Raw genomic sequence first — 26901 nt, forward strand, 5'->3', positions numbered from 1 at the left:
CGGATATATCTTTCCTGGGGAACCTAAATCCTTGGCAAAATCTGCAGGAAATGTGTTTCCTGCGGAATTTACACAAAAATCCGCAGGAAAAGCTAAAAATTCTAGTAATGGTTTGGCTTGCTACAAAGAAAGTTGGAGCCGAGCCTGGGCGCTAGCCCAGGCTAGCTGGGGGGTGGCTCCGCCCCTGCTTCGTCGCAGACTCAGTGTTAGATTTCAGATTTTTCAGGATACATTATAGGCACGTTTATCATCCTCCTTGATGAGCTTCATGCTATTCATTGTGGGTGGTTATTTCTAAAAGATGAAGTTTCAAGAAGTTATATGCTACACGAATTCCCTCCACTGTGTAGCCTAATGCTTACCTTGAAGTTTGTAGTTCACACCTCTCTTCGGACATACTTATCTGACCTCCTTGTTGCAGACTCTACAACATCCTGATTTCATAGACTTTAGTCGTTTCTTGTGTTTTTTCCTTTGTTTCTCTTAGCCATGTAAAAAAAAAAACACCATTTTATCAAATCGGGCAAATAACAAATAATCACTATCCATGTCCTTGAATATCTATGGACATTCCTAATTTTGACTATTAGTTATACAAGTGGTGCTAAGTAATTCCCTAAAAATATTTGTTAAAGATTCAAAAAATGAAACAATCATAAGTTTTAGTTCAAATACCATTTGTAGTTCTTTATGTTAGATGTTTAATATTAAATAGGGATGTCCAAATTCACGCTCTTAAAACTAGGGTTCATATTGTATTTTTCAATCTTGATTTGATATAAAATTGATTGGTTATTTGCTTTATAATATTGTTCATGAAAAAATTAATCTATAAAATTAGGTTCGAATTAAAAAAAAGTGTGTATGTAATCATATTTGATGTCATAAATACTATTAGACTTATCATATCAATGTTAAGTGATTAATAAACACTTTTTAATGAAGTTGATTGAAAAAATGAGTAACAATATAAATATTATATGATTTAAAGCACCAATTTATAACAAAAAAAAACTTAAATGATTAACTTGTTATAAAATATCATACTTAAAAAGATCCGCGAAAGGTATTTGACCTAAATTTTATGTAGAAAAAATTGTATTTGAATGTTTCAATGTGTAGAATCCACAATTTTCAATATAAAATTTTCACTTTGAACTTCTTGACAATTGTTTTAGGACATATACAAGTATTAATCCTTTTTTAAAGGGGAATGTTAACGAGTGTCTCCAGAGCACTCTTTAAGCATCCAAAGTGGTAAGATTTTATAAAGAGCGAATAGGCAAAAAAAAAAAAAAACCTGAAATTGTACCTTTCGTCAAAAATCCCCCAATTTTTAAGAAACTTCAAAAACCCCCTGAAATTGTCAAACGTTAGTCGATTACCCCCATTCGTTTGTTTTGGCTGTTAAATGACTTTTTTTTTTTTTTTTTTTTGCTTTCTTCATCTTCTTCCTTCCACTTTTTTCATCATCTTGATCAATATTCATAAAAACATCCAGAAAAATTTAAGAAACAATAACCATTAACAACATCATCATCATCCCATTACTATACATCCAGAAATAATTATAAATGTGCTAATTTAAAGAACTGATTATGCTATTTCAACAACTATAGATTTAAAGAACTATGAGAAATAGCATGATTTAAAGAACTAATTAGTGAACATGTCCCTTGCAGAACTGAAGCTAATTTAAAGAACTAATTAGTGAAAATGTCCCTTGCATTCAATTTAATATTTTGAGAAAGCTTTCTATGAGAACTATGAGAAAACAACTTTAGATTTATAGCTTTAACTTAGGTGGTGTTATTGTTGTTGATGGTGGAGGTGTAGTAATGAGATGATGATGATGTTGTTAATGGTTGTTGTTTCTTAATTTTTTTTTCTTGATTTTTTATGAATATTGATGAAGATGATGAAAAAAGTGGAAGGAAGAAGATTAAGAAAAGAAAAAAAAATCATTTAACAGCCATAACAAATGGAGGGGGTAATTGACTAACGTTTAACAATTTCAGGAGTTTTTTGAAGTTTCTTAAAAGTATGGGGATTTTTTAACGAAAGTTACAATTTCAAGGTTTTTTTTGCCTATTCACTCATTTTATAAAAGTTCATTGGTTGCATTGGAAATTGAAGTTTTAATTTTTTTTAAAGAATAATTTATTCATTAAAAATACTTAAAGAGTGTCTTAAATGTACTCTTTAACAAGACTATTTTCTGAATCATGTATATATATATATATATCTACTCTACTCTACTATATATATATAAAAACAAATAACTACCAATAATATTTTACTGCCCCTGCTCTAAATTCTTTTACTGCCCATTTTTACAGCTACTTAAGGGCAATACAGCCATTTCATTGTTCTCTGATGCCTTAAAATCACTCCAATTTAATTTTGCCAATTTCTTCCCATCTTATCCTTTATTATAACTACCGTATACTTTTCAATGAGGGATAAACCCGAATTTTTATATCTATTTGATTGTTTAACATTTTATTTGAACACAAATAACTTGAACTTCCACTTTTGCCACTCTAATAGATGTAGTAAATAGTTCCAAGCAGAGGATAAATATGTCAAAATAGTCAAGGTTATCAACTTTTCATACTACATCCAATGTTACATACTTTTAACCACCACTGTTCTCCCATGCATGCTATTATCCGCTAGGCTATAGACGTTATTGAGTTGCTATACACTACCTTACGGCAACAAAATTTAGGAATCACAAAATCTAGCTTTGAAGATAAGGAGTCTCTCTCTCTCTTGCCCAACCATCTCAATTTTGATCTCTCTAACAAGGTTTGAATCACTTAAACTCGGTTCTTGCATGTTAAATAATCATTTAGCTCTGATGTGGTTTGATGTAATCTCATTTTTCTTTAAAAAAAAAATTGTTGTTTTCTTTAAAGTTCATCAAAAATCTTGAAATAAGTTGTGAAATTTGTTATTGTAGTTGAAGTTCTATGTTTTTTTTTTAAGAAAGATGAAGTTCTATGTTTTTTTTTTTAAGAAAGATGAAGTTCTTTGATAACAACATTGTTTTTTTTTCTTAACATTGTTGATTCAATTTCTATTTTTATTTATATTTATTTTGTTCTTAATCGTTTATGCTCATGTTTTTTGTTCTTTCACTTAAAGGTCCTTTTTTTTTTATTTTATTGAAATCCAATATCAAAAACGTGTTTTTACTTTCAATTTTTTTGTTGATTTTAGTTGTGATAAGTTTAAAATCACTTAAAATAAGTGATTTTGTTGCATCTGTAATACTCAGAAATCCATTTTCGTGGTTTTAAGTTTTGATGTGTTTATAATCACTTATAGAGTTCACTTAAAGGACGTGTTACAAGCTTTATTAACACTAAACAATCACTTGATGTTTGATGTGTTTAAGATACCTAAAAGCATGTGTTTTTCTTCATTTCATTGTTTTAATTTTTGATGTGTTTAAGATAGCTAAAAGCATGTGTTTTTCTTGGATCTGTTATGCTGTTTGTATTAGGATGGAAGATCATATTGAAGTTGCTCGTCCTTTTGATGATATCAAAGATATTGATGATTCAAAAGACATCTGGACTCTGCCAGTTAGAATCGTTGATGTTTGGCCTGTCATCAGTAAATTTAAGAGTGAACATATTGAGATGGTCATCATGGATGCTCAGGTATTATATTTATGATACATTTGTTAACATTATATACATTTGTTATCATGGATCGTTGATGTTTTCACTGATTTAAATTGCAGAGTGGTAGGATTCAGGTGACTGTCCCTAAGGAATTTGTGGCAGAGTTTAAGCAGATTCTGTACTTGAATAACACTCTTGAAATGGAAAACTTTAAGGTTTGCAAAAATGAAATTGTTGTGAAGGCAACTCCTCATCCATATCGGCTAATTGTCACCGGAGCTACTGTCATTACACCAGAAGATTTTCCTGCAATTCCTTTGGCAGGGTTCTGTTTTAAGGATTTTGAAGATGTTCTTGCTGGGAAGTACAGACCAGATCTAATAGTGGGTTAGTATATCATTTAAAACATATATATCAATTTCTATTTTTAGACGTATTAATGTTTTCATTTAAACTGAAATACCATTTAGATGCAATTGGTGCCTTTCAAGAGGTGACCAATACAAACAGGAGCTCAGGAAGGCTCAAATCAATCACATTTCTTCTCAGAGATGCTAGGTATGATATCCATAAACCAAAATCGGATGTAGTATCATTATGTTTCTTTGTATTATTAAATGTATTTATGTTAGTATTGTTTCTTTCGTAAATGTAGTGGGAAAATGCTCCATTGTTGTCTTTAGGATGATTATGCAAAGCAGTTTTCTGATGCTTTGGCCAGCTACAATGGTCATGATCTAATCTGCATCATTATCAAGCATTGTAGGATTAAACCTGCACAAGGTTTATATATTTTCCTATCACATAATGCTTACAAAATTTTCCTTAATACTATCACCAATAATTTAACTTTGATATATGTGTTAGGTAATTATCCTGTTTGCTTCACTAATGCTTAGGATGGCACTCAACTTCTCTTCAATCTTGTTTGTCCTGAAGTTGCTAAATTCAAAGAATTGTTAGTTGTTTCTTACTAAATCACTATTATTTTTTCTACATTATATTTTGTTTTACATATATTAACATAGTACTTTGAATGCAGATTGAAACTTCTTCCAGTTGATGATGTTGATATGAGTCAGAATGCATCTCAGTTTAGTCAAGGATCTCAGTTATCAACTCCAACTGATATAATGTCAAAGGCTACTTTTCTCAGTCTCTCTGAGATTAATGACATTACAAATGTCTTGCTCCATCAACAATCTCATTTAAATATACTTCTTAATTATGTCATAAAGTGATGTTAACTTAATTATAACTTATTCATTGTTTCAGGAGATAATATGTGTTACTGTTGCTGAGATAACGAAACCGAATGCCACTAGATATGGATGGACTTATGATGGGTGTAAGGAATGTACCAAAGTTGTCAAGATGGATGATGGACAGTTGAAATGTAAAAATGCTCATGTTAATCAGAAGCCTGTTCCGAGGTAATCTTTCTTAACTATATTAATATAACAGAACTTCTGTTAAAAACATATTACAATCAATTTATATTATGATATAGGTACAAAGTTGAGGTTCAGGTTGAACATAAGGGAAGTAAGGCAAGATTTCTGTTCTGGGACGAGCTAACCGTGTCCATTTTAGGAATATCTGCTACAGACTTGAGGGAGCAGATGATTCAGGTATGTTGATTAATCATTATTATAAGTTATATTAGTGAATTCTATCTACGATAAGAGTATCTAATATCTGTTAGTTTTTCAATTTCTGTATGGAAGGCTGGCCATACCAATCCAAAGACCTACCCTAAGCTCCTTGACAAACTGGTATTCAAGAAGAAGAAGGTTTTCAAGGTTAAAGCTCACCCTGGCTCAAATCCATGCTCTATTATACAGTTCAGTGAAAGTGAACAGTTGTTGGGTAATCTTGAGAAGCAATTTGGATTGGAGGAGGTAATAAGAATGTCATTCTAAATATCTTATCGTATTATTCAATAAATGTCATATATGTTAACTAATCTCAGTTTTTTTTATATAGGAGAGTCAAATTAAGAATGTTGCTGGAGAAGCAGTCCTTGCATTAGAAGCTGTTTCAGAAACCAAAGACCTATCACTCATTCCATCTGTATGTATTTATTGGCAAACTTTAACCTGAGATTATCAAAATTAAATTATTGACAGTAGCTTAAAATACTAACTTTTTGCAACAACTTTATAGCTTTCTCTATGTGGTGAAAATGAACCAAGTTTTGCTATGTCCACACCTCCTGCCAAAAGATTGTCTCAAGATGAATCTGATTCTGCTACAAAGCTTGGTGCTGAAGATATTCAGCCAACCCAACTTTCATCCACTAAGTTTGCCAACAACCGAAAGTATCCAAAGACACCTAAGCTTGAGAAGAAGTAGGTCTTACCAGGAACATCTTTTGAAGGACAATATCTATGTTAAATATGTAGAATGCTTAACCTATTTTGTGTCTAACCAACAATGACTATTTTGTTGTGAATCAGAGTACAAGCCATGGCTAACTCTTGATGCACAATCTAAAGCATCTATTATTTGTTGTTTATGTTTGTCATGTGATTGTAGTTGTTTATGGGCCTACCAGTTATGATGAACCACTTTCTCATGAACAAATGAAATATATGTTAATCCTTTCATTACTATGCATAATCATTCGAGCAATTTCTAGAGACGGAATATTTTGCAATCACCAACTGAGATGTGATCACAAACATAGGATAATCAAACTTATATGATGGAATTTAGCTTAATTATTAACATGACACCAATCAACGAATTCAGTTTTATACATCAATGTATTTTAGGTTATTCATATTTATCAAATACAGATTAGTTCAAATAATTAGCAGAATTTTCTTAAATAATTTTCTATTTAATATAATGCAAGTATCCATCAAATTGATCTACATAAAGAGATTACATCGAACATTTATAGCATAGCTTCAGTCAATGTATATAACTTGCATTGTAATTCAAACTACTCCTGATCAATTTCCTAAACAATTTTCTTGACAGACCTTTAGCAGCCTATATACTATGCTTCAGTAGTCACAAACAAGATTACACACTGTATGGCTGGTGAGTTCATCAAAACCAATCTATATATTATATTATATTATCAAAGTGTTTTGTTTAGTTAAATAGATATTGCTTGCAAGCTGTTTATCGTAAACCGTGATGACTAACCTGATAAGATGTTTTTAGCTAAGAGTTGTAACAAGTACTTGAGTATACCTAAAAATATAATGTTAAAATACACTACATTTCTACAAAAGACTATTAGCTATTACCATAGAGTATGGGCTACGAATAGTGTTTAGCAACTTCTTAGGTTACTGTTGTTAAGAGTACTTGAGTAGAACTAAAATATCATGTTAAAATACACTATATTTCTACAATATACTATTAGCTATTAGCATAGGGTATGGGCTATGAATAGTGATTAGCAACATCTATGTTCAGGCGTATAATTAAATATTATTACTACTCATAATTTATGATTTTTTTTCCAAACATAATGGCAAATTTCAAAACGGAGGGAAACAATGGAATGACAATTCAAATTTTCAAATTAACTTTTGTACTTTCTTTAATCATATCCTTACATTAATAGAAATTTTGTGAACTTCACACAAAATATTCTGATTCAATGTCTTCATCTTCCCAACACTAATTTATTTTCCACAGTTAAGTAGTTATTACAAATGGATGTGAACAAGAAGAAGGAAAATGCTTCTATTGCAAGGTTGAAAAGAAGATATGTCCTTAAATCTAAGAGGTCAAAAAAAACAAAAAATCTATACTCAAGGTCCATCTAATCCTTTAGGGGATATCACTAACATATCAGTTAAACTCAGCATTAGTAGATTACAAAACATAAACAATGTTAGAACTTCTGAGTTTAATGCTTTCACATCCCCTGCTTATACACCAAGATTTACTTTTCCCATCAATACCCCCACTTTGCCTCATCACAAGTCCACAACAGGTTCCACAAAAACATCCCATTTTCCCATTAGTAGTCCTACTTTGCGTGAAGCTGGATCATCTAAGAATAATGTTCACGCAAAATTAACAACTGTTAGGTCAGCAAAATACAATTTCAGCATCAATACTCCTAATTTACCTGAAGATGGATTATCTAATATGAAGATGAAGGAAAATGTTGCACCAGTTGTGTCACCACCACACAGTTTTCCCATCAATGCTCCTACTTTGCCTCATCTTCGATCATCTGGAAATAAGATGAAAGAAAACTTCACACCTCTTAGGGGACCAACATACCATTTTCCAATAAATACTCCTATTTTTACTCATCTTGGTTCATCTCAACAGAAGATGAACCAAAACTTGACACCTGTAAAGTCACCTACTTACAATTTCCCAATCAATACTCCAACTATGCCTCAACCTCAATCATCTCAACAAAAGGAAAAGGATAAGATTACACCAACAAATTCTACACCTAATTTTATGCCCAACTGCACTCAGCCAACCTCCTCATATCAGGTTAAGTCCTCAACGAGGAGAAGACCTAATTTTAATCAAATGGGAGTGAATCTAATGGATAGATTTACTGCAAACACACCTGATGTGCCTTCTTCATCAACGCCTAATGTTGAGATTAATGACTCCAGCAATGGAATGCAGATTGATGATGATACCAGTTCTATAGATAGTGAAGAATTACAGGCATACATTCCTACACAAGATAGTGATGAAAGTGATACATCTGATACCGACCTTGAGGATCAAGAAAGCCCATTTAATGATATGAGGCTAAATGGAACTTCTCAAGTAGGTCATGGAGGTATGTTAAATCAATGATAACTAAAATATATAAACCTTTATCTATTTTAATGTTCAAATACCTTATTAAAATTACATGCATTTGACCACTATCTCATGTATTTATATAACAGCTTCACAAGTTCGTAACATATGTCTCAATGTTAAGGTTAAGTCCTTCTATTATACCTGAGTTTATTTGTATACCTTATTTCAGAATATTCTGATATTGGAGATCCATCAATCGAATGTCAAAAATGTGGAGCATGCATGTGGTATCAAGAGCGTAAAAACAAATCAAGGAATAGTGCTCAACCAAAATATAACATGTGTTGCAGCAATGGTAATGTTCAAATTCCATTTTTGCCACAGCCTCCGCCATTGCTGCAACATTTAATGTTTGATCACTCAGCCACTGAGTCAAAAAAATTTCAGGATAACATACGACTATACAATAGCATGTTTGCATTTAGTTCACCTGGCTTTAAAGTTGATAAGGGAATTAAAGCAGGAAGAGGTCCTCCTACTATAAGAATTCAAGGTCAAGCATGCCACAGGATTGGAAGTATGATTCCATTACCCGGAAAACGTCCAAAGTTTGCGCAACTATATATATATGACACAGACAATGAATTAAAAAATAGAATCCAAGGTCTCAGGTAAGGCAGTTTCCTTATTTGTTATAATATTGGTTTTTAATTGTGACGGCTTAAAACTAAACATACATTTTGTATTATTAATTCAGTAATCCGAAGTCGGTGAACATTGAGACAGCTGCCAGACTACAACAAATGTTGGATGAAAAGAACTGCCATGCCAAGTCTTTTAGAAAGGCACGTGATCGACTGAGGAACAACAATGTCCAAGATTTTAAACTAAAGCTCATTTCTGATAGGACAACTGATGGAAGGGTTTATAATCAACCTACTGTATCCGAAGTGGCAACGCTGATAGTCGGTGATGTCGACTCAGCATCAAAAAGGGATATCATAATGGAAAGGCAAAGTGGTCAGCTAGAAAGAATTGATGAATTTCACCCAGCATATCTTGCATATCAATATCCTCTACTGTTCCCTTATGGTGAGGATGGTTATAGGGATGATGTTTTACACAGAAATGCTGTCGATGGTTGTACCCGGAAAAGAGAAAAACTGACAATCAGAGAATGGTTATCATTCAGACTACAAGCAAGGAGAATGGAAGCTATGACAATTTTGTGTGCAAGAAGACTATTTCAACAGTTTTTGGTTGATGGTTTTACAATGATGGAAGCTGATAGGTTGAAATGGTTGAGGAGGAATCAGTCCAAATTGAGGGTTGGAAAGTACAAAAACTTGAATCAAACACCATCAGATGGAGATGACCAGTCTGGAAAACAAGGTAAGAGGGTTGTTTTACCATCAAGCTATGTTGGAGGCCGTAGATATATGGATCAACTATATTTCGATGGTATGGCCATTTCAAGTTCAGTGGGATTTCCAAATTTATTTATAACATTTACTTGCAATCCAAACTGGCCTGAAATTCAAAGAGTTGTTGGACCTCTACATCTAAAAGCACATGACCGTCCAGATATAGTAGCAAGAGTTTTCAAAATCAAATTTGACGAACTTTTGAATGATTTAACTAAAAATCATATCCTTGGCAGAGTAGTTGCATGTAAGTATTTATAATCAAATTTGCAACAGTTTGCTTCATAATTTATTACTGATTTTTTATCTATTATCATAACAGATTTGTATACTATTGAGTTCCAAAAGCGAGGGTTGCCACATGCACATTTACTGTTGTTTTTACACCCTTCAAGCAAATATCCTACTCCAGAGCACATTAACAAGATTATATCTGCTGAGATACCAAGTCCAGTTCACCAGAAAGAGCTATACAAGTTGGTTGGCACTCACATGATGCATGGACCGTGTGGTTTAGCAAATATCAGTTCTCCTTGCATGAAGAAAGATCGTTGTTCCAAATACTTTCCAAAAAAATTCCAAAATGAAACTGTTGTTGACCATGAAGGGTATCCTATTTACAGAAGAAGAGATAATGGTAGGCATATTCTGAAAAAGGGAATAACTTTAGACAATCGTCATGTTGTTCCGCACAATCGTTATCTCCTAATGAAGTATCAAGCTCATATCAATATGGAATGGTGTAACCAATCAAGTTCAATTAAATACCTTTTCAAGTATATCAACAAAGGTTATGACCGCATAACTGCAGCCGTGGTTCCCGATAAGTCAAATCAAGGTAATGTCAAGGATACTAACGCTGATGAGATCAAAAAGTACCTAGACTGTCGTTACGTATCACCAAGTGAAGCATGACCTTCTGTGGAACGATTGTTTTTTCATTTGCATGGAGAACAATCTGTGTACTTTAACGATTATGAAGAAATGGATGAAGTCCTCTTGAAGCCTTCAGTCACGGAATCAATGTTTACATCTTGGCTTGAATGCAATGCTCGATATCCGGAGGCTAAATCACTAACTTATTCTAAGTTTGTTTCAAAGTTTGTATATAAAAAGCAACAAAGAACAAGGAAGCCAAGGAAGAAAGGATTCACCATTGGTAGGTTGATGTGGGTTCCTCCAAGTACCGGAGAAGTTTACTATTTGAGGAGGATGTTAACTTGTGTTAAGGGACCAACTTCTTACGAAGATATCAAAACTGTGAATAATATTCTATATGATACTTTTAGGGAAGCATGCTATGCAATGGGATTTTTGGAAGATGATAAAGAATACATAGCTGCAATCAAGGAAGCAAGTGTTTGGGCTACAGGTGTATTTCTGAGGATATTGTTTGTGACCCTTTTGCTTTCAGCTTCAATGGATAGACCAATACATGTATGGAATAATACTTGGCAATAGTTAAGCGATGGTGTCCTATATGAACAAAGAAAAGTGGCTAACAATCCAGGTATACTTATTAATTTTTTTTAACAATTTTACTAATACTTTCCAATAAACAAATATAACTAAAATTTAAATATATTGCACTTAGGTCTTAATCTTACAGAAGAGCAAATCAAAAATCTCACTCTAACCTTGATTGAAAAACACATGGAGAAAAATAGGAGATCACTTAAGGAATTCAAAGGCTTTCCATATCCAACTGGATATGTCATGGAAGAACTTGGCAATAGGCTAATATATGATGAACTTAACTACGATGTTAATGCATTAAAGGCTGAATTTGAAACACTGTTCAACTTACTTACAGGTATCCCACATTAGCAACTATATTTGTGAACTAACTCATTTTTTTTATCAATTAATTAAATAATTTATATAATTTCAGCTGAACAGAAAATGATTTATCAGAAAATCATTACAGTAGTAAATAGTAATAAAGGTGGTGTATTTTTCTTAAACGGTTATGGCGGTACTGGGAAAACATTTATGTGGACAACCTTAGCTGCATCTTTGCGCATGAGGAGTAAAATTGTTTTAACTGTTGCATCCAGTGGTATTGCTTCTCTGTTATTACCTGGAGGTCGGACAGCTCATTCAAAATTCAAAATTCCTGTTCCTACACTTGATAACTCAACGTGTAACATAGACGGAGGCAGTGAACTAGCACAACTTCTCAAGGTTGCTAACTTGATCATCTGGGATGAGGCACCTATGGCGCATAGAAATTGTTTTGAAGCACTAGATAGAACACTCAAGGATATTATGTCTGTAACTTCAAATTCAAACAAAATCTTTGGTGGAAAAGTTGTTGTTTTTGGAGGAGACTTCCGCCAAATCTTGCCGGTAGTACCAGGGGCAGATAGATCAGAAATTGTACATGGATCTATAAGTTCATCTTATATATGGGATCACTGCCAAGTTCTCACTCTCACCAAGAACATGCGCTTGCAACAAAGCTGCGAATCAGAGGATCCTATTGAACTTAAAAAGTTTTCTGAATGGATACTGAATGTTGGTGAAGGAAAGATAGCTGAACCAAATGATGGTTTTGCATAGATTGACATACCAGATGAATTTTTGATCAAGGATTTTGATAATCCTATAGATGCAATTGTGAAAAGCACTTATACTGATTTCTTGGACAATTACAACAACCCTGATTACTTGAAGCAAAGGGCAATTTTGGCTTCAACAATTAATGTAGTTGATTCCATCAATGATTATGTTCTCACAATGATCCCAGGTATATTCTTACCAACTTCTCAATAACCATAGTTATGAATCAAAATGGAAATTTTATTGATGTACATCATATCAATTTCACTTGAAATAATTATTTGTTTTGTTACAGGACAAGAAAAAGAATATCTGAGTTCAGATTCCATTGATAAATCAGAAATCAATGATGAATGCCAATCTTTTGAAATACTCACTCCAGAGTTTTTAAGTACCCTTAGAACATCTGGACTTCCTAACCATAAAATCAAACTCAAGATTGGTACTCCAATTATGCTTATGAGGAATTTAGATCAAGCTGAGGGATTATGCAATGGTACTAGATTAATTGTTACAAGAATGGCAGATCATATTATTGAGGCCAAAATCATTTCTGGAAAAAACATTGGAAATCTAACTTACATTCCAAGGATGAACATGTCTCCTTCACAATCTCCATGGCCTTTTAAACTTAATAGAAGGCAGTTTCCTATAATTTTATCATATGCCATGACTATTAATAAATCACAAGGGCAATCTTTGGACAAAGTTGGACTTTACTTGCCAAAACCAGTTTTTGGCCATGGCCAATTGTATGTTGCATTTTCAAGAGTCAAAAGCAAGAAAGGTTTAAAGATATTAATCCATGATTCTGATAACAAGTCACTTACTTCAACAATGAATGTTGTCTACAAGGAAGTTTTTGAAAATCTGTATTAGGTAGGTTACTTATTCATTATTAATCAATATTTTCCTATACAATACTTGAATATTCATTTATTTAATTTATCTTTATGCTAATTCATTATGTGTGTTTAATACTTTTATTCAGATGGTACTTTTTCTTCTGTCTCCTAAAGAGTAGTAGGAACAATAATCAAATTCCAATGCAACTGATCACATGTGGACTTGCAAGTTATTTGGGAAGTGTTCCTGTTACTTATTTGTTATATGACTACTAATCCCTACCCATGTGCATTTGATTGATGTACTTTTTATTTTGGCTTATACAAAAGCAATGGAAATCTTTACTTTCATTGACAACTCCATCAACTTTGTCTTATTCTAGAGTGAGGTGTTTCATCATTACTTATAGGTATTTTTTGATTATATTCTCTTCTTTTGATTCAATTTATCTTATTCTTCCTATACCTTATACAATAATATAATGAATGTAAACTATCTCTAACTTGACTAATATACATCTTTCTATTTTGCATGTATATTAAAGACAATTATCATGCAACCAAGTCTCATATGATGGCGAAACAGATACCACGTTTGAATTCAACAAAGCTATGCTATTATAGACATAATTTTGAGTATCTATGTTTTTTTCATTGTTTGTATTATATAATACCTATATAATTCTGAATTTAAATGATCATTAACTTAAAAGTACTACAGTATTATGTTCAACATTGGTTTTCAATTACTCTTGCCAATTCAAACTTTGCACATACCACATATGTTCACATATAAGGTCTATATCTCAATAATTTTTAACTTTTACTTACATTCACATCAATGTGAGATTCCCATTTTATGCCTGACTCACATAAATGTGTATTGACATGTCAAGTTAAAGCAAAACCATGCTATATAATACAAGACAAAAACTTTATCAATGACAAATTTCAGGAACCAGATCAAATCATATACATTGATTCAACCAGATTGATTTAGTCTTCTTTTACATTTCTCTTTATTATTATTTGTATCCATCAGACATTCAAACATATACTGAACCAACTTAAATAATATTTGAACAAACATATACTCTCACCATTACTGAACAATGGTTTGATTGATCACTGACTGAATTGGTAAATCAATTTTAATTCATCATGACATGCAAAAACAAACAAAACTCTCAAATTCAATACACATCAACTTATTATCACCTATTCTTTACCCATTTATCATATATTAATATTTTACACACAAGGATGTTATAAAGACCACCAGGCCTGCATAACTGAAGCTACTTTACCCTTCACACAATATCACTAATACAACACCATGACAGCTAAACAAGAAATCTTTGAGAAGCACCCAATTGAACACTTTACTGCTGTTAAATTATTAGTGCAGGTTATATCTTACAAATTTTGATCAAAGTTATATTGCTATTTATAATTCATCATAAACATTAGTATTTATATAACTAACTTTTATTTTTTAAATTTCAATTAGGACTATGTTGAAGTTGAACCAACCTTTGTTCAAAAACATTTCAATGATCTGAAGGATTCATGGACTATTTTAAATCACAGTGATGAAACACACTGCTTAAAGTTCAACAAAAGTTTTGTCAATCCTATCTTAACTAAAGGATGGTCTGCTCTTCAGATTTATCATGATTTCCCTGATAATGTTGAGGTCCTGTTTGCCTATTACGGAAATAATTTGTACTTTGTGGAAATGTTCAAAGAGATCACAGATAATACCTGCATTCCACCATTTCACAGTCGCAGCAAAATGCCTCTACATACCATTCACTTTGACAATCATCTTACTGAAGCTGACTTCAATAATTCTGATATGGTTACATAACAATTTATGAATTACTTCATTATCATTATATTCTATTATGAACTCTTACTAAATAATCTTATCTAATTTACAGGTGGTGGAAGAAGATTTTGCCATGTTTATAAAGCATAATGGAATCCATAATTTAACACTTTGTGGAGATGATGGCAAAGAACAATATTTTGAAGTTTATTTCCTAACTGATCACAATCTTACTACTCTACTTGGCATTAACTGGGACAAATTCTGCAAGTCAAACAATTTCAAAATGGAGCAAAAAATCCGTTTCAAATTCTACACTTTTGATTTGTCTAAGTGTCATGTGTATCCGGTCATGATACCTACATCTTTTCCGTATACTTTGGGGTAGTATATTAAATCTGAGTTCCTCCTATCATTAATATGTAATAATCTTTATTTTGTATGCTACATTTGTATTCTGTTTGTAATATTGCGTACTATTTTCATTCGGTCAACTTTAAGTTTATATCTAGCACCAACTATATAAAATATTTATGTTATCATTAACTCTAATTCCATTCTATCCATTTTTTATTATTATATTCTATTCTTACTAAATAACTTATAATCAACCTTAAATATATTTCTTATTAAGTTCTATGCTTCACAGTTCAAATATAAAGCAATATACCATATAGTACATGTCTATATTAAAAAATAATAATCAAAATACCCACTTCATTTGTCTATAAATACAAATAATACTATCAAACACTTATATGCTCATAGAGATGAATATGGAAGAAATTAAGAAAGTGCTTCAAACTAAGCCACAAGCTCAACTTGAAATTGTCCAACTATCTTTTCAGGTATTTTTTAAACTTATTTCCCTATCCTTTTTCAAATTCTAAAACATCATTCAATAACTATTATTCCTTTTTTTAGAGCTATGCAGAAATGGAACCTATCTTTATAGTTACTTACCATCATGAATTAGGAGAACATTTGAATGTTTGCAACAACGAAGGCAAATGTCATATCATAAAATACAACAAAGATTTGATCTATCCACTTATAACCACAGGTTTGAATGACCTTAAGGCATTCTATAACATTCAAGACAATGTCAAAATACTGTTGTCATATTTTGGCAATGATCTATTTCAAATTAAAAGTTTCACACCAATAGATTCAACATCTTCTATTCCATCTTTCCATAGCAGAAATACAGATCATTCAAAATCTTTCATATATGATTTCACACTACCTACCAACAGAAACATAGATGGTTATTTGGTAAGTACATTATATTTTATTTCATTTTACATTCTAAACAACCTCCATTTGTTTTTTCAACATTTTAACATAAATATCTTACCTATTTTACAGATTTTACCACCTGCTTTGAGTTATTATATTAAACAAAAAAATACTGATAACTACATTACTCTATGCGGAGACGATGGACAAAAACAACATTTCCAGATTATGAAAAATAACTATGTTGAGACTACAATTGGAGGAAATTGGGATCATTTCTGTTTGAAGAATGGACTACAAGACGGATGTCAGATCCGGTTTAAATTTGCCCTTCAAGATCTTTTTTTTAAGTGTCATGTGTTCAATCTTAGCTTAGCATAATTGTGGTTCTTCATAAATGATGTAGTACATTTATGTTTGCATTTGTCTTTAACTATTAAAGTGGCCTATCTACTTCTCCAATGATATATGACATATCGAAAATTATGTATCCTATAATATAACATATTCAGTACCTAATATCTCTCAATTTCAATGCGTTACATTGTCCAAAACGATTTACCATTATGATAAATGTTACTTTATTGTTTAATCAGTTATGTCAAACTTCATTATTATCCTCTCCACTATATCTTATATATGCATGTATGAGAAAGAAAACTAATGTCAAGCACTAACAATTAACAAATTAATTCAGTAAACATTCCTTCACTATATCTTTTCAAAATTCTTCATTAAACTTTATAATAATATTTATAATTTCTCTAGAGGGCATACATACAACCTACGTGTTGAAGCAAGATATTTATACCATCCTTCACCAAAGTACATAAGACTTCCATTTCTTCTATCTCTCAAAATCTCACATTCATACGTCTCATATGTTTCTTCATCTATAAGAGTTAAACTATTTTGCTCATTCATGTCAAGTTCATCAGCTACATGTTTACGAAGATGCTACAAAGAAAGAAATCAACTTACTACTAATAAATTAAAAAAATTATACTTATATAATTAATACATATTCACGTAGCAAATAAACTTACCATAACACCATTTCCATTAGCCCAAATATACTTCGAATGTTTGGAATACATAATTATATATCTATTGAATAGTCTAATCAATCAAATACAACTCTATGCCAATGTACAACACTAATAGCACTTGAATGGTAAACTCATGTCAGGAATCTCTATTCCATTGTACTTTGAAAAATTCCTTTTCCTAAAAAAATATTATTTAACTAAAAGCTACAAAATATTCATATCTTTATAAAAATAATTCCTTCCTATAAATAAAACACTTACTATATTCATTGTCGTTGCAGTTTAATTCATTGCAAACCACTTACCATATACTATTTAATCTTTCATAATTTTACTTTATAATCCACTAATATGGAGTCAAGTTCTTCATCCATAAGTGAATTACCTTCTAGCCAAAGAAGGGGACAGAGTAGTAGAACTCCATTGATAACATTTGAGTCCAATAGACCTTATTTCATGGATGTTTGCACAGAGGTATATAATCATTAACTTCTTCCAAGTTTATGTTATTTGATTTATATATTTATATTCTTTTATTACCCAATAACTAATATTATTTTATTTACATTGAAGATCATTTGCGAATTAGATCCATTATTTGTTGCAGAGCATTACCATGAACTCGAAGAACATTGGATATTACAAGATGGTTATGGAAATTGTCATCGACTTCAGTTTAACAATTGTATCACTATGCCAATGCTTACTGAAGGTTGGCACGGATTCAGGGATTTTTATCATGTAACATTGAATCCACTTATGTCTTTCACATATCTAGATAATAGTCATTTCCAAATTAAAATTTTCAATGGTTCTACGCCAAAAAATGAATATCCACGTTATCATAGGTTGACTACGTGCATTAATCGAGATCTTCAATTCTATCTCACAGTACCAGACATATATCCAATGAGTAACAAATTGGTATGAGTTTTCTTCTTTATATGTTATTATTTTAATTCATTTCTTAAATTGTGGATTTTCAATCATAAATACCTATTCATTTTTTTACTATCAAATTTACCAATTTCCAGATTTTACAACCAGATCTTGCCAGCTTTCTCCAACTTAAAAACCATCAATATCTCAGACTATCCGGACCATCAAATACTGTAACAATCTGCAAATTGATATTCAAAGAGGATCCAGAAAGCAATATGAATATTGTTATTATTGGAAATGGATGGAAAAGATTCTGCTCAAATAATCGCATACGTCATGGAACTCATTTAGAATTCAAATGTGACGCTGTGATGGCAAAAAACATCGTTGTTGTAATGAAACTTTCTCGAAGATATGATCTTCAATAAAACTCCTATTTCCATCTAATAATTATTCCCATATTTTCTGTCATTTATAAATTATATAATTAAGTATCATTTATTTTCAGCCACGAATATATTCCACCATGTAAATTTATAATTGTCATGTTAGTAACAAAGAATAATATTACTTTTTCATTCATTTGTTCTTTTGCTTTTAAATATTCTATCTTAAATAATTAATATAAAACTTCACAATTAATATAACAATTTCCCCTTTCTCAGACTTTATAATGTCCTACTAACAACTAAGTCTGGAATGGGATGGAAAATCTTTTGTTCTAAAAACAATATAAAAGCACCCGATAACATCCGATTTAAATTTTCAATTGACAATCCTATGGCCAAATGCAATGTTTACAAACTTCATTCATTAATACTTCACCTGAGTTCTACCACTTTTTGTGATGTAATTGCCTCTACATAGTTTTTGTTCTATTATATATCTACAATCTGTTTTGCTATTCCTACCTATTTATTTCTTCATGTTATTTCTATTTAACTTAAGTGTATTTTAAATTATTCAACTACATCAACTATGTATTACTGAACTGCACATTTATTTCAGTCATTCTTCCTAATAAAGTCTTCATTTACTCTTAATTTCTCATTAAAATCTTATGTCATATTCACGTCCTCCCTTAACGCGCGGCTGCGCCGCGCTACCCGTGCTATAGCACGGGTCTCTCGACTAGTATATATATATATATATATATATATAGGATTATCCCTTTTACAAAAAGAAAAGTGATTATCCTATGCTTCCGTTCCACACTACACCCCTTCAATTACTAATTCCCCTAATCATGGAGTTTTAGAATATATTAGTAATAAAATAATGACCTAAACTAAAATGAGCCAATAACTAACCACTTTGGAGAAAGCAACCATGGTAGTACTTACTTACCCATCCACTAGTGGAGAGTGAGTGAGTGAGTGAGAGAGTGAACTCTGCTGTAGTACTAGTAATAGCAGTAGCAAGAGCTAGCACTCAGCAGTGTGAAAGAAAACTTTCCCTTCATCAACAATGTTCCAAACAACCTGCATTTTCCTAATCTCACTACTTTGCTCCTTTTTCAACCATGGAACATCAATGCTTAACCTCACACTCCCTGGTCAACATCCAGACCCTGAATCTGTTGCCTTAGAAGTTCACAGGTACAAAAACTCTTAACAAAAGCTACATTGTTCTATCAAAACCTCTTTTTTTTTTTCTTTTCTTCTTTTCACACCTCCTCTCTCCCCTGTTTCTTTCTCAGCTCTTTGATGCAAAAAGAATAACAAAACTCACTTGTGTCTTTTTTTTCTCTCTTCATTTTCTTTATAATCTTTGAGACCCTACATTACATAAAACAAGTAAGGAAAAAGGGTAGATCTGGGTCATAAAAATATTTCATTTTCTTGTGTTACTACAAAATTTCATTTTTTGGTCTTTACAAAATTTATTTCTTTTGGGTCTCCACAAAATTTCATTTTTTTTTGTCATAAAATAAAAAATAAAAAAAAGTCATTTTTAGGGTCATTTAGAAATTTCATTTTTTTGGGTCATACTTGGGTTACTATAATGGCTAGTTAGTAAATGTAGCTAAAAATTTCTCCAATGTTTAACAAAATTCATATTATTTTGTAGGAAAGTGAATGTTTCAATGTTAAGAAGAGAAATGCTATCAATATCAAACAAAGAGTTTTCAACATCATGTATAACAGGAAACCCAATAGACGATTGTTGGAAATGTGACACAGATTGGGCCAACAATCGTCAAAGGTTAGCAGATTGTGCAATAGGGTTTGGACAAAATGCCAAAGGAGGAAAAGGTGGCAAATTTTACATTGTCACAGATTCCTCAGACAATGATGCTGTGAATCCTAAACCTGGTACTTTAAGATATGCAGTTATACAAAATGAACCACTTTGGATTGTGTTTCCAAGTAACATGATGATTAAGTTGTCTCAAGAGCTTATTTTTAATAGCTTCAAAACCATTGATGGTCGTGGTGCTGATGTTCATATTGTTGGTGGTGGTTGCATCACTCTTCAGTATATAAGTAATGTTATTATACATAACATTCATGTTCATCATTGTCATCCCTCAGGTAAAAAAATTATTCAGTATATGATCGGTATCAGAGTGAGTATGTTAGAATTACGACGATTTACTGTGACTCCTACAAAATCACGGTGGAATCGTTATGAGTTTGACATACTCACCTTGATATCATGTATTTAGTTGCTCATAAAAAAAATTATTTTGTTGCTTTATTTTCACTTTTGTTATACATCAATTAAGTAGGAGTAACATACTAATTTTTCGTTTCTCTTTTTGTTTGTTTGCACTTCTTTTGATGTGTATTGTAATTGTAATGCACGCTTTTTCTCTCAAATGTCATTGTCGTGGGGTAACATAAAAAAAAGTTAATTAATGTGGGTTACATTTTTTAGAAAGCATTTCTCTACTTTTAAAAACTACATAAACTTTAGACTAAAGACCTATTCTAACTAGTATGTTGCTCTATTGATTTTAGTTTTAATAGTTATTCGAAAATGTTAACCAGTGTCCCACCAATTTAACGAAGCAAATATCGTATTTTGGCATTGAAATTTGTGCTGTCAACCACTCAAAAGTTTAAAAAACTTTCTTTTTTTGATGTCCTTAAACAGTGTCCCGGACACCGGTTAACATGACCCATAGTTATTTTAGTCCTTCTACCAAATAAATATGTGATTTTAATTTTTTTAATACACTTTAAACATTTGTCTATTGATTTTAATTTATTTCATTTATTGATATTTTTTTGACATATTGAATTGTTTTGAACTTTATTTAGTCAAAATTCACTAATGAAAAAAAAAGTTATATTCGTCTTAAAATAAATTTCTACTTTTTTCACCTAAACTTTTGAAATCATATCATACTGCCTTTATTATCATGAAACCCCAAATGTTTTTTTATTAAAAATAAAAATGAAAGAATACGTTTTTGTTGACTAAAATATAAAAGGAATGGAAAGAGATTGTACTTGTAGACAAGACTAAACGAAACTTAAGGGTCCCTCTAAAAGAGGCCATGACCCAAATTAGAGGAAGTGTAATTAAGACAAAAACATATACTTTATTTTCTAAAATGCATCTTAATCTTATCTTCTTAATAATTTACATTTAGCATTAGAGAAATACTTTTTTTTTTTGACAAAAGCATTAGAAAAATACTTGTTTGTTCGAAATTCCAAATAATATAATATTTGGACACACGAATAAAATTATACATCATTAATTTTTTTTTCCTTTTTCTACTTTTATTCTTTCATGTGTCTAAATGTTGTTTTCAAATCTTTTGACCATGCCAAGTCCTTCTCTTAGCATTTATTATTCTACCATTGCACATGTGAACAATCTGACTTTTTTTCTCATTCTTTCATCTGACAGAATTTGTTAAGAGACTATGACAATACTTATGTTATTATTACTTAAGTTCAAGTGGTAAATAATGTACATCACAATTTTGTCAAATGTTACACAATTCAGATTTTCATTTTTGATAGATAAACAGAACAAAAACCAACCAAAGTTAATATCTTCTTTGTGTGAACAAATAAAGAAGATTTCATATTTTTTGTATACTAACAAAATTTGTAATGCTTGAAGGTAACACTAACGTGCGTTCGAGTCCAGAACACTATGGATACAGAACAGAATCAGACGGAGACGGAATCTCAATATTCGGATCAAAAGACATATGGATAGACCATTGCACACTCTCACGTTGCAAAGACGGTTTAATAGACGTCGTTATGGGTTCAACAGCAATAACAATCTCCAACAACCATTTCTCACACCACAATGAGGTTATGTTACTAGGCCACAGTGACCACTACAAACCAGACTCAGCAATGCAAGTAACAATAGCATTCAACCATTTTGGTCAACAATTAGTTCAGAGAATGCCACGTTGCAGGCTCGGATACATCCACGTGGTCAACAATGATTTTACGAGATGGGAGATGTATGCTATTGGTGGAAGCGGGGGACCAACTATTTTTAGTCAAGGTATTATAAATTGTGTGCATATTTGATATCTCGATGACTTTGTTGTCATAATCACGATGAGTTACCTTGATTTTCAAAATCATGCTAGCTCGTGATTCTGACAAATCTACTTATACATAACACATACTTTATTTATGCATATCAAAACAAAAGAGGATAACTAATGTAACTAACTATTAACTAACTTTATCTCTGATTCAAGGTAACCGGTATACGGCTCCTGAGGATGTTGATGCGAAGCAAGTGACGAAGAGGTTGGATTCTGGTGACAGCGAATGGACTTCGTGGAATTGGAAATCTGAAGGCGATGTTATGGCGAATGGTGCTTTTTTTGTTGATTCAGGTGATAAGGGTGAAGGTAGTTTTCAGAAAGCTTATAGTGTTGATCCTAAAGCTGTTGATCGGATTTCTACTCTTACTATGGCTGCTGGTGTTCTTGGTGTTGCTAGGTACTTCATTTTCCCTTTTGCTTTTCTTTCCTTTCCAAGCTTCCTTTATTACTAGTTGATTGAATGCTTTATTGCTAAACCAAGTTTTTAGTGTTCATATGGATTCAATGAGTTTGACAAATTCACAGCGTATTCGTAATTTTGTAAAAGCTACACTCTGAAGATTTTCGTCAACTCTAATGTGGTTCTATACACGCACTTAATCTCTTAATATTCATTTTGAGTTTAGTCTCTTAATTTTTAAAATGTCAATTAGGTTTCTTATTTTATTGAGTCTCAGTTTAAAAAAATTCAGAAAGATCTTTTATCTTTTATTTTAATAAAATGGTTTTCATTTTGTAAAAGTTATAATAATGTACTTATTTTTTTTGTTTTGAAATGATTTTTGATTTCACAAGACTTGTTCCAACGCAATTCTAAACTTATTTTACAAAACTTATTTTTAAACATTAATAATCATATTGAATAAAAAATTTATAATAAGAGATTTAATTAAAACTTATTAACAAATAAAAAATCAAATTAAAATAAAAATAAAGGATAAAAATGCATTTTAGTCTATCTATTCATTATTTACTGAATCAACATGAATCTCAAAACTAATCTTCAAAGATCCTACTTGATTACTTCTGATACTCTTTGTCTTTTGCTTTTGTTACTTTTGTCGTTTACAACAGTATGGGGTTGTACATGTAAACAGTAAATTACTGTTCTCTCCTGGAACACTTGCTAGCTTTTCTAATAAATAAATATTTTCTCTGAAAACAAAACACATTTATTTTTTGTTTTAGATTTTGGTACAAATAATTTTCAAATGATTTCAGTAAAAAAAATTAAGTCCAATATTTGATTTGTATTTAAAAGAACTATAGTATTTTTTTTACTATAGTACTTGTCTAAATATAAAATGTGTTGATGAATGAGCAGGGACAATAATCTAGGAATGTGGACAAGAGCACCAAACGGTGGTGGTGATTATAGTATGTCATATTCTGGAGAAGAAGAGTACACAGATGACATGTCAAAGAGTACAATGTTGTTGACCCATTCTCTTGTAACCCTTTTTGTTCCACTCTTATGTTTCTTGTCCCTAACCATAGATCTTTAACAGCAAAACAACAATTAAGCATCTTCAATTTTATTGGTGCTAGCTGTTTATGATTGACTCTTATTGAAATTGAATTAAAACTGCTCCTTAAGATAAGGGCAATGTTAAGGATTTTTCTTCTTTTCCTCCATTGTTATTATAGTCTCTTGTTTTTCCTTTTGATGTTTCTTTCATGACTTTGTGAATATTTGTCGCACAATTTCAAAAAACAAAATTATTACTTTTGAAATTCACATGTAAGTGGTTAATTATACATTGGTTTATGAATGAGTTAAATAAAAATATGTAAGATCGTAAGTGACTTATTAGTTAATCTCGTAATATTTTGAATGAAGATATGATATTAATTTTTTTTTTTTTTTGTTGGTCATGGTCTTAAACTGGTTTTTGCTAGTGATGTTTCCTTCCACTTCCCAAAAGTATAAGTATATTTTTATACATCTACTACATCAACCAGATCGAAAGGAATTAATTATGTCTTAGGGAACCAATAATTTGTTTGATTTCTTAATGTTTAGTAGACTCTTGAATTTCTCTGTCAGCTCTTAAAAGACAATTTTGCTGTAATTGTTTTTTTTTTTTAAATGGCCAAATAATATTTTGAAAAACTATTCAACGTACAAGATGTACACAAAATTGTCAAAAGCATAAAGGATTAAGAGAACCATTAAAGAATAAGTCTCTTTGCTTGACGTCTTCTTCAAAATCACATTCATACTTTTGATAAATTTGCGAAGAATCATCAACAACTCTGTATTGTGTGGGTGCTTGTAGCTTTATCGAAGACATCAATCATTAGTTTTTACAATGTAATTTCTTTAGAACAATTTGGTCTTTTGTCTCGCAATGGATATATAGGTTATGACACGATAAACCTAACTCACATCTCAGAACACTTGCTTCAATTTGACCATTTAGGAGGAACAACAAAGCATCACTGATTTGGAACGTAGAAATGGTTGAATTTTCTAGCTCAAAGAGTACTCTTTATTTCAATTGTTCGACAAAATTAAGCTACAATTATTTCAGTGGTTGAAAGCGAAATAAGTTACACACCATATGCTTGGGGGCTTGATTCTTTAGTAATATAATTTCATTTTAACTCCATAAAAATAAAGAGAACAACCAGATATAAAACAAGATAAGCTTAAACAACAAAAAAATAATGATGCTTAAGTCCCATAAACACCCAAGGACACCACTTATTTATGGTACATGTAAAACCAAATTCTTTAGTAGTAAGCTAACACCATGATAAAAAAAAAAACCTCACTATTTTTCTCAACCCACATGAGGAGAAAAAAAAATTATCATACCCAACTCAACCCATACCTTCTCTTATCTCTATATATTTATTTTTTCAATCTCCTTTCACTTCAAGATGGCTATCAAATATTGTCCAGCAATTACTGTGTATATTTTAATTCATCAATGATTTGAAATGATAAAAAGATACAACAAGTTCGCACCTATGATCCTATATTTATATCGAACAACTTATATATATTTTTTGGCAAGGATTATATTGAAAAAGTTTGTAATTAATTATGTAATGTTGGCCTACTTGAGTTATAAACTTTATTATTCCCCTTAATTTTGGATTGGATTAGATAGGGATGAAGATGATGTAAATGTTGTCGGGTAGGTTTTTATTCTCAAAGTTTGTCAATTTATGTTAGTTTATTAGAAATAAGACAAAGGATTATTTATTGATCATCTTTGTCTTGAAAAACATGTGACGCCAACTTGTGGCCGTTTCCATGCATGTATCTTAGTTCTAGACTTGTTTGTATCTATTCTATTTTCTATTATATTTTTATGAACATATAGTCTTCTTGTCCTTTTGACCCACACTCTAGCCGATGTAGTAACGGTGTGATCCTCGTATTTTAATACTCTTCTTTTTATTACTTATAATTTTATAAAGAATAATAATCGTACCCCAAGAAAAGTGGAAAAGACAATCAATCACTATGGCTTTCCTTTGATTTGTTTTTTATATTATATACAAATGTTAATTGTTAGTATATTGTTAGACCACTTACAATGGTTTGTTTAATGGCACATTCAACACCAATATTGCTTCCAATGGTGTGTTTAATATGTGTTGAATGAGGGAATAGAAGAGAGAGAAGGTGAATGGATTCAACACCAATTAACCCTGCCACGCATGCCACGCGGCGCCTCGAAATTGGCTGAAAACTGGCGCGTGCAACACACGCGCCGACAGGGCGCGTGAGAGGTCAGACGGTCGGAGAGAGAAACGCATTTTGGAAAGATAAGGACACGTGGCGCGTTTTAATTGGTTGTCCGGATTCTTATCATTTTCATAATTTAACCTCAATTATTTCGTTGTAAATTAATTTTAAAAAAAAAAAAATTATACCAAAATTCATGATTTTTTTTTCTCTATAAATAGAGACTTGGTTCATTTGATTTGGACACAGAAAAAAAAACCAAGTTTTTCACTATCTTCTTCTTATTATTATCTTTCTATTAGCAAACTAAGTGAAATTTTAATCTTATTTTTAGTGAAATGGATCCCAATAATAACCATTTCAACAAACAAAATTATTCTAATTACCTATTTAACTACGAAAATCCCAACAATTATCCAAATTGCATTTTAAGCTATTTGTGTGT

General features: G+C 31.3%; 4 protein-coding genes and 1 long non-coding RNA gene across 5 annotated transcripts; all 5 read left to right on the top strand.

Annotated features, from left to right (window-relative positions):
- The first annotated feature begins 3512 nt into the window (after window positions 1-3512).
- On the top strand, window positions 3513-4295 carry LOC120576017 (uncharacterized). The gene is made up of 3 exons (XM_039826982.1): window positions 3513-3671; window positions 3755-4022; window positions 4106-4295. Exons 1-3 carry the CDS (start codon window positions 3513-3515, stop codon window positions 4282-4284), a joined length of 606 nt encoding a protein of 201 aa, XP_039682916.1. The 3' UTR covers window positions 4285-4295.
- Window positions 4296-4948: 653 nt separating this feature from the next.
- Window positions 4949-5408, top strand: LOC120576049 (uncharacterized). The gene is made up of 3 exons (XR_005642225.1): window positions 4949-5068; window positions 5146-5266; window positions 5363-5408. It is a non-coding gene; the product is annotated as an uncharacterized lncRNA (long non-coding RNA).
- A 1959-nt stretch (window positions 5409-7367) lies between these two features.
- Window positions 7368-10723, top strand: LOC120578268 (uncharacterized). Its single transcript, XM_039830842.1, has 4 exons — window positions 7368-8418; window positions 8614-9055; window positions 9142-10055; window positions 10131-10723. Exons 1-4 carry the CDS (start codon window positions 7368-7370, stop codon window positions 10721-10723), a joined length of 3000 nt encoding a protein of 999 aa, XP_039686776.1.
- Window positions 10724-11461: 738 nt separating this feature from the next.
- Window positions 11462-13491, top strand: LOC120578269 (ATP-dependent DNA helicase pif1-like). Its single transcript, XM_039830847.1, has 5 exons — window positions 11462-11621; window positions 11700-12359; window positions 12420-12557; window positions 12666-13242; window positions 13362-13491. Exons 1-5 carry the CDS (start codon window positions 11462-11464, stop codon window positions 13489-13491), a joined length of 1665 nt encoding a protein of 554 aa, XP_039686781.1.
- Window positions 13492-19538: 6047 nt separating this feature from the next.
- On the top strand, window positions 19539-24386 carry LOC25483947 (probable pectate lyase 12). Its single transcript, XM_013612669.3, has 5 exons — window positions 19539-19814; window positions 20287-20750; window positions 22300-22701; window positions 22904-23150; window positions 24078-24386. The coding sequence occupies exons 1-5, from the start codon at window positions 19684-19686 to the stop codon at window positions 24256-24258; spliced, it is 1425 nt and encodes a 474-aa protein (XP_013468123.1). The 5' UTR covers window positions 19539-19683; the 3' UTR covers window positions 24259-24386.
- The last annotated feature ends 2515 nt before the right edge of the window (window positions 24387-26901 follow it).

The sequence above is a fragment of the Medicago truncatula genome, chromosome 1 (genome assembly GCF_003473485.1).
Source record: "Medicago truncatula cultivar Jemalong A17 chromosome 1, MtrunA17r5.0-ANR, whole genome shotgun sequence".
Classification (NCBI taxonomy): Eukaryota; Viridiplantae; Streptophyta; class Magnoliopsida; order Fabales; family Fabaceae; genus Medicago; species Medicago truncatula.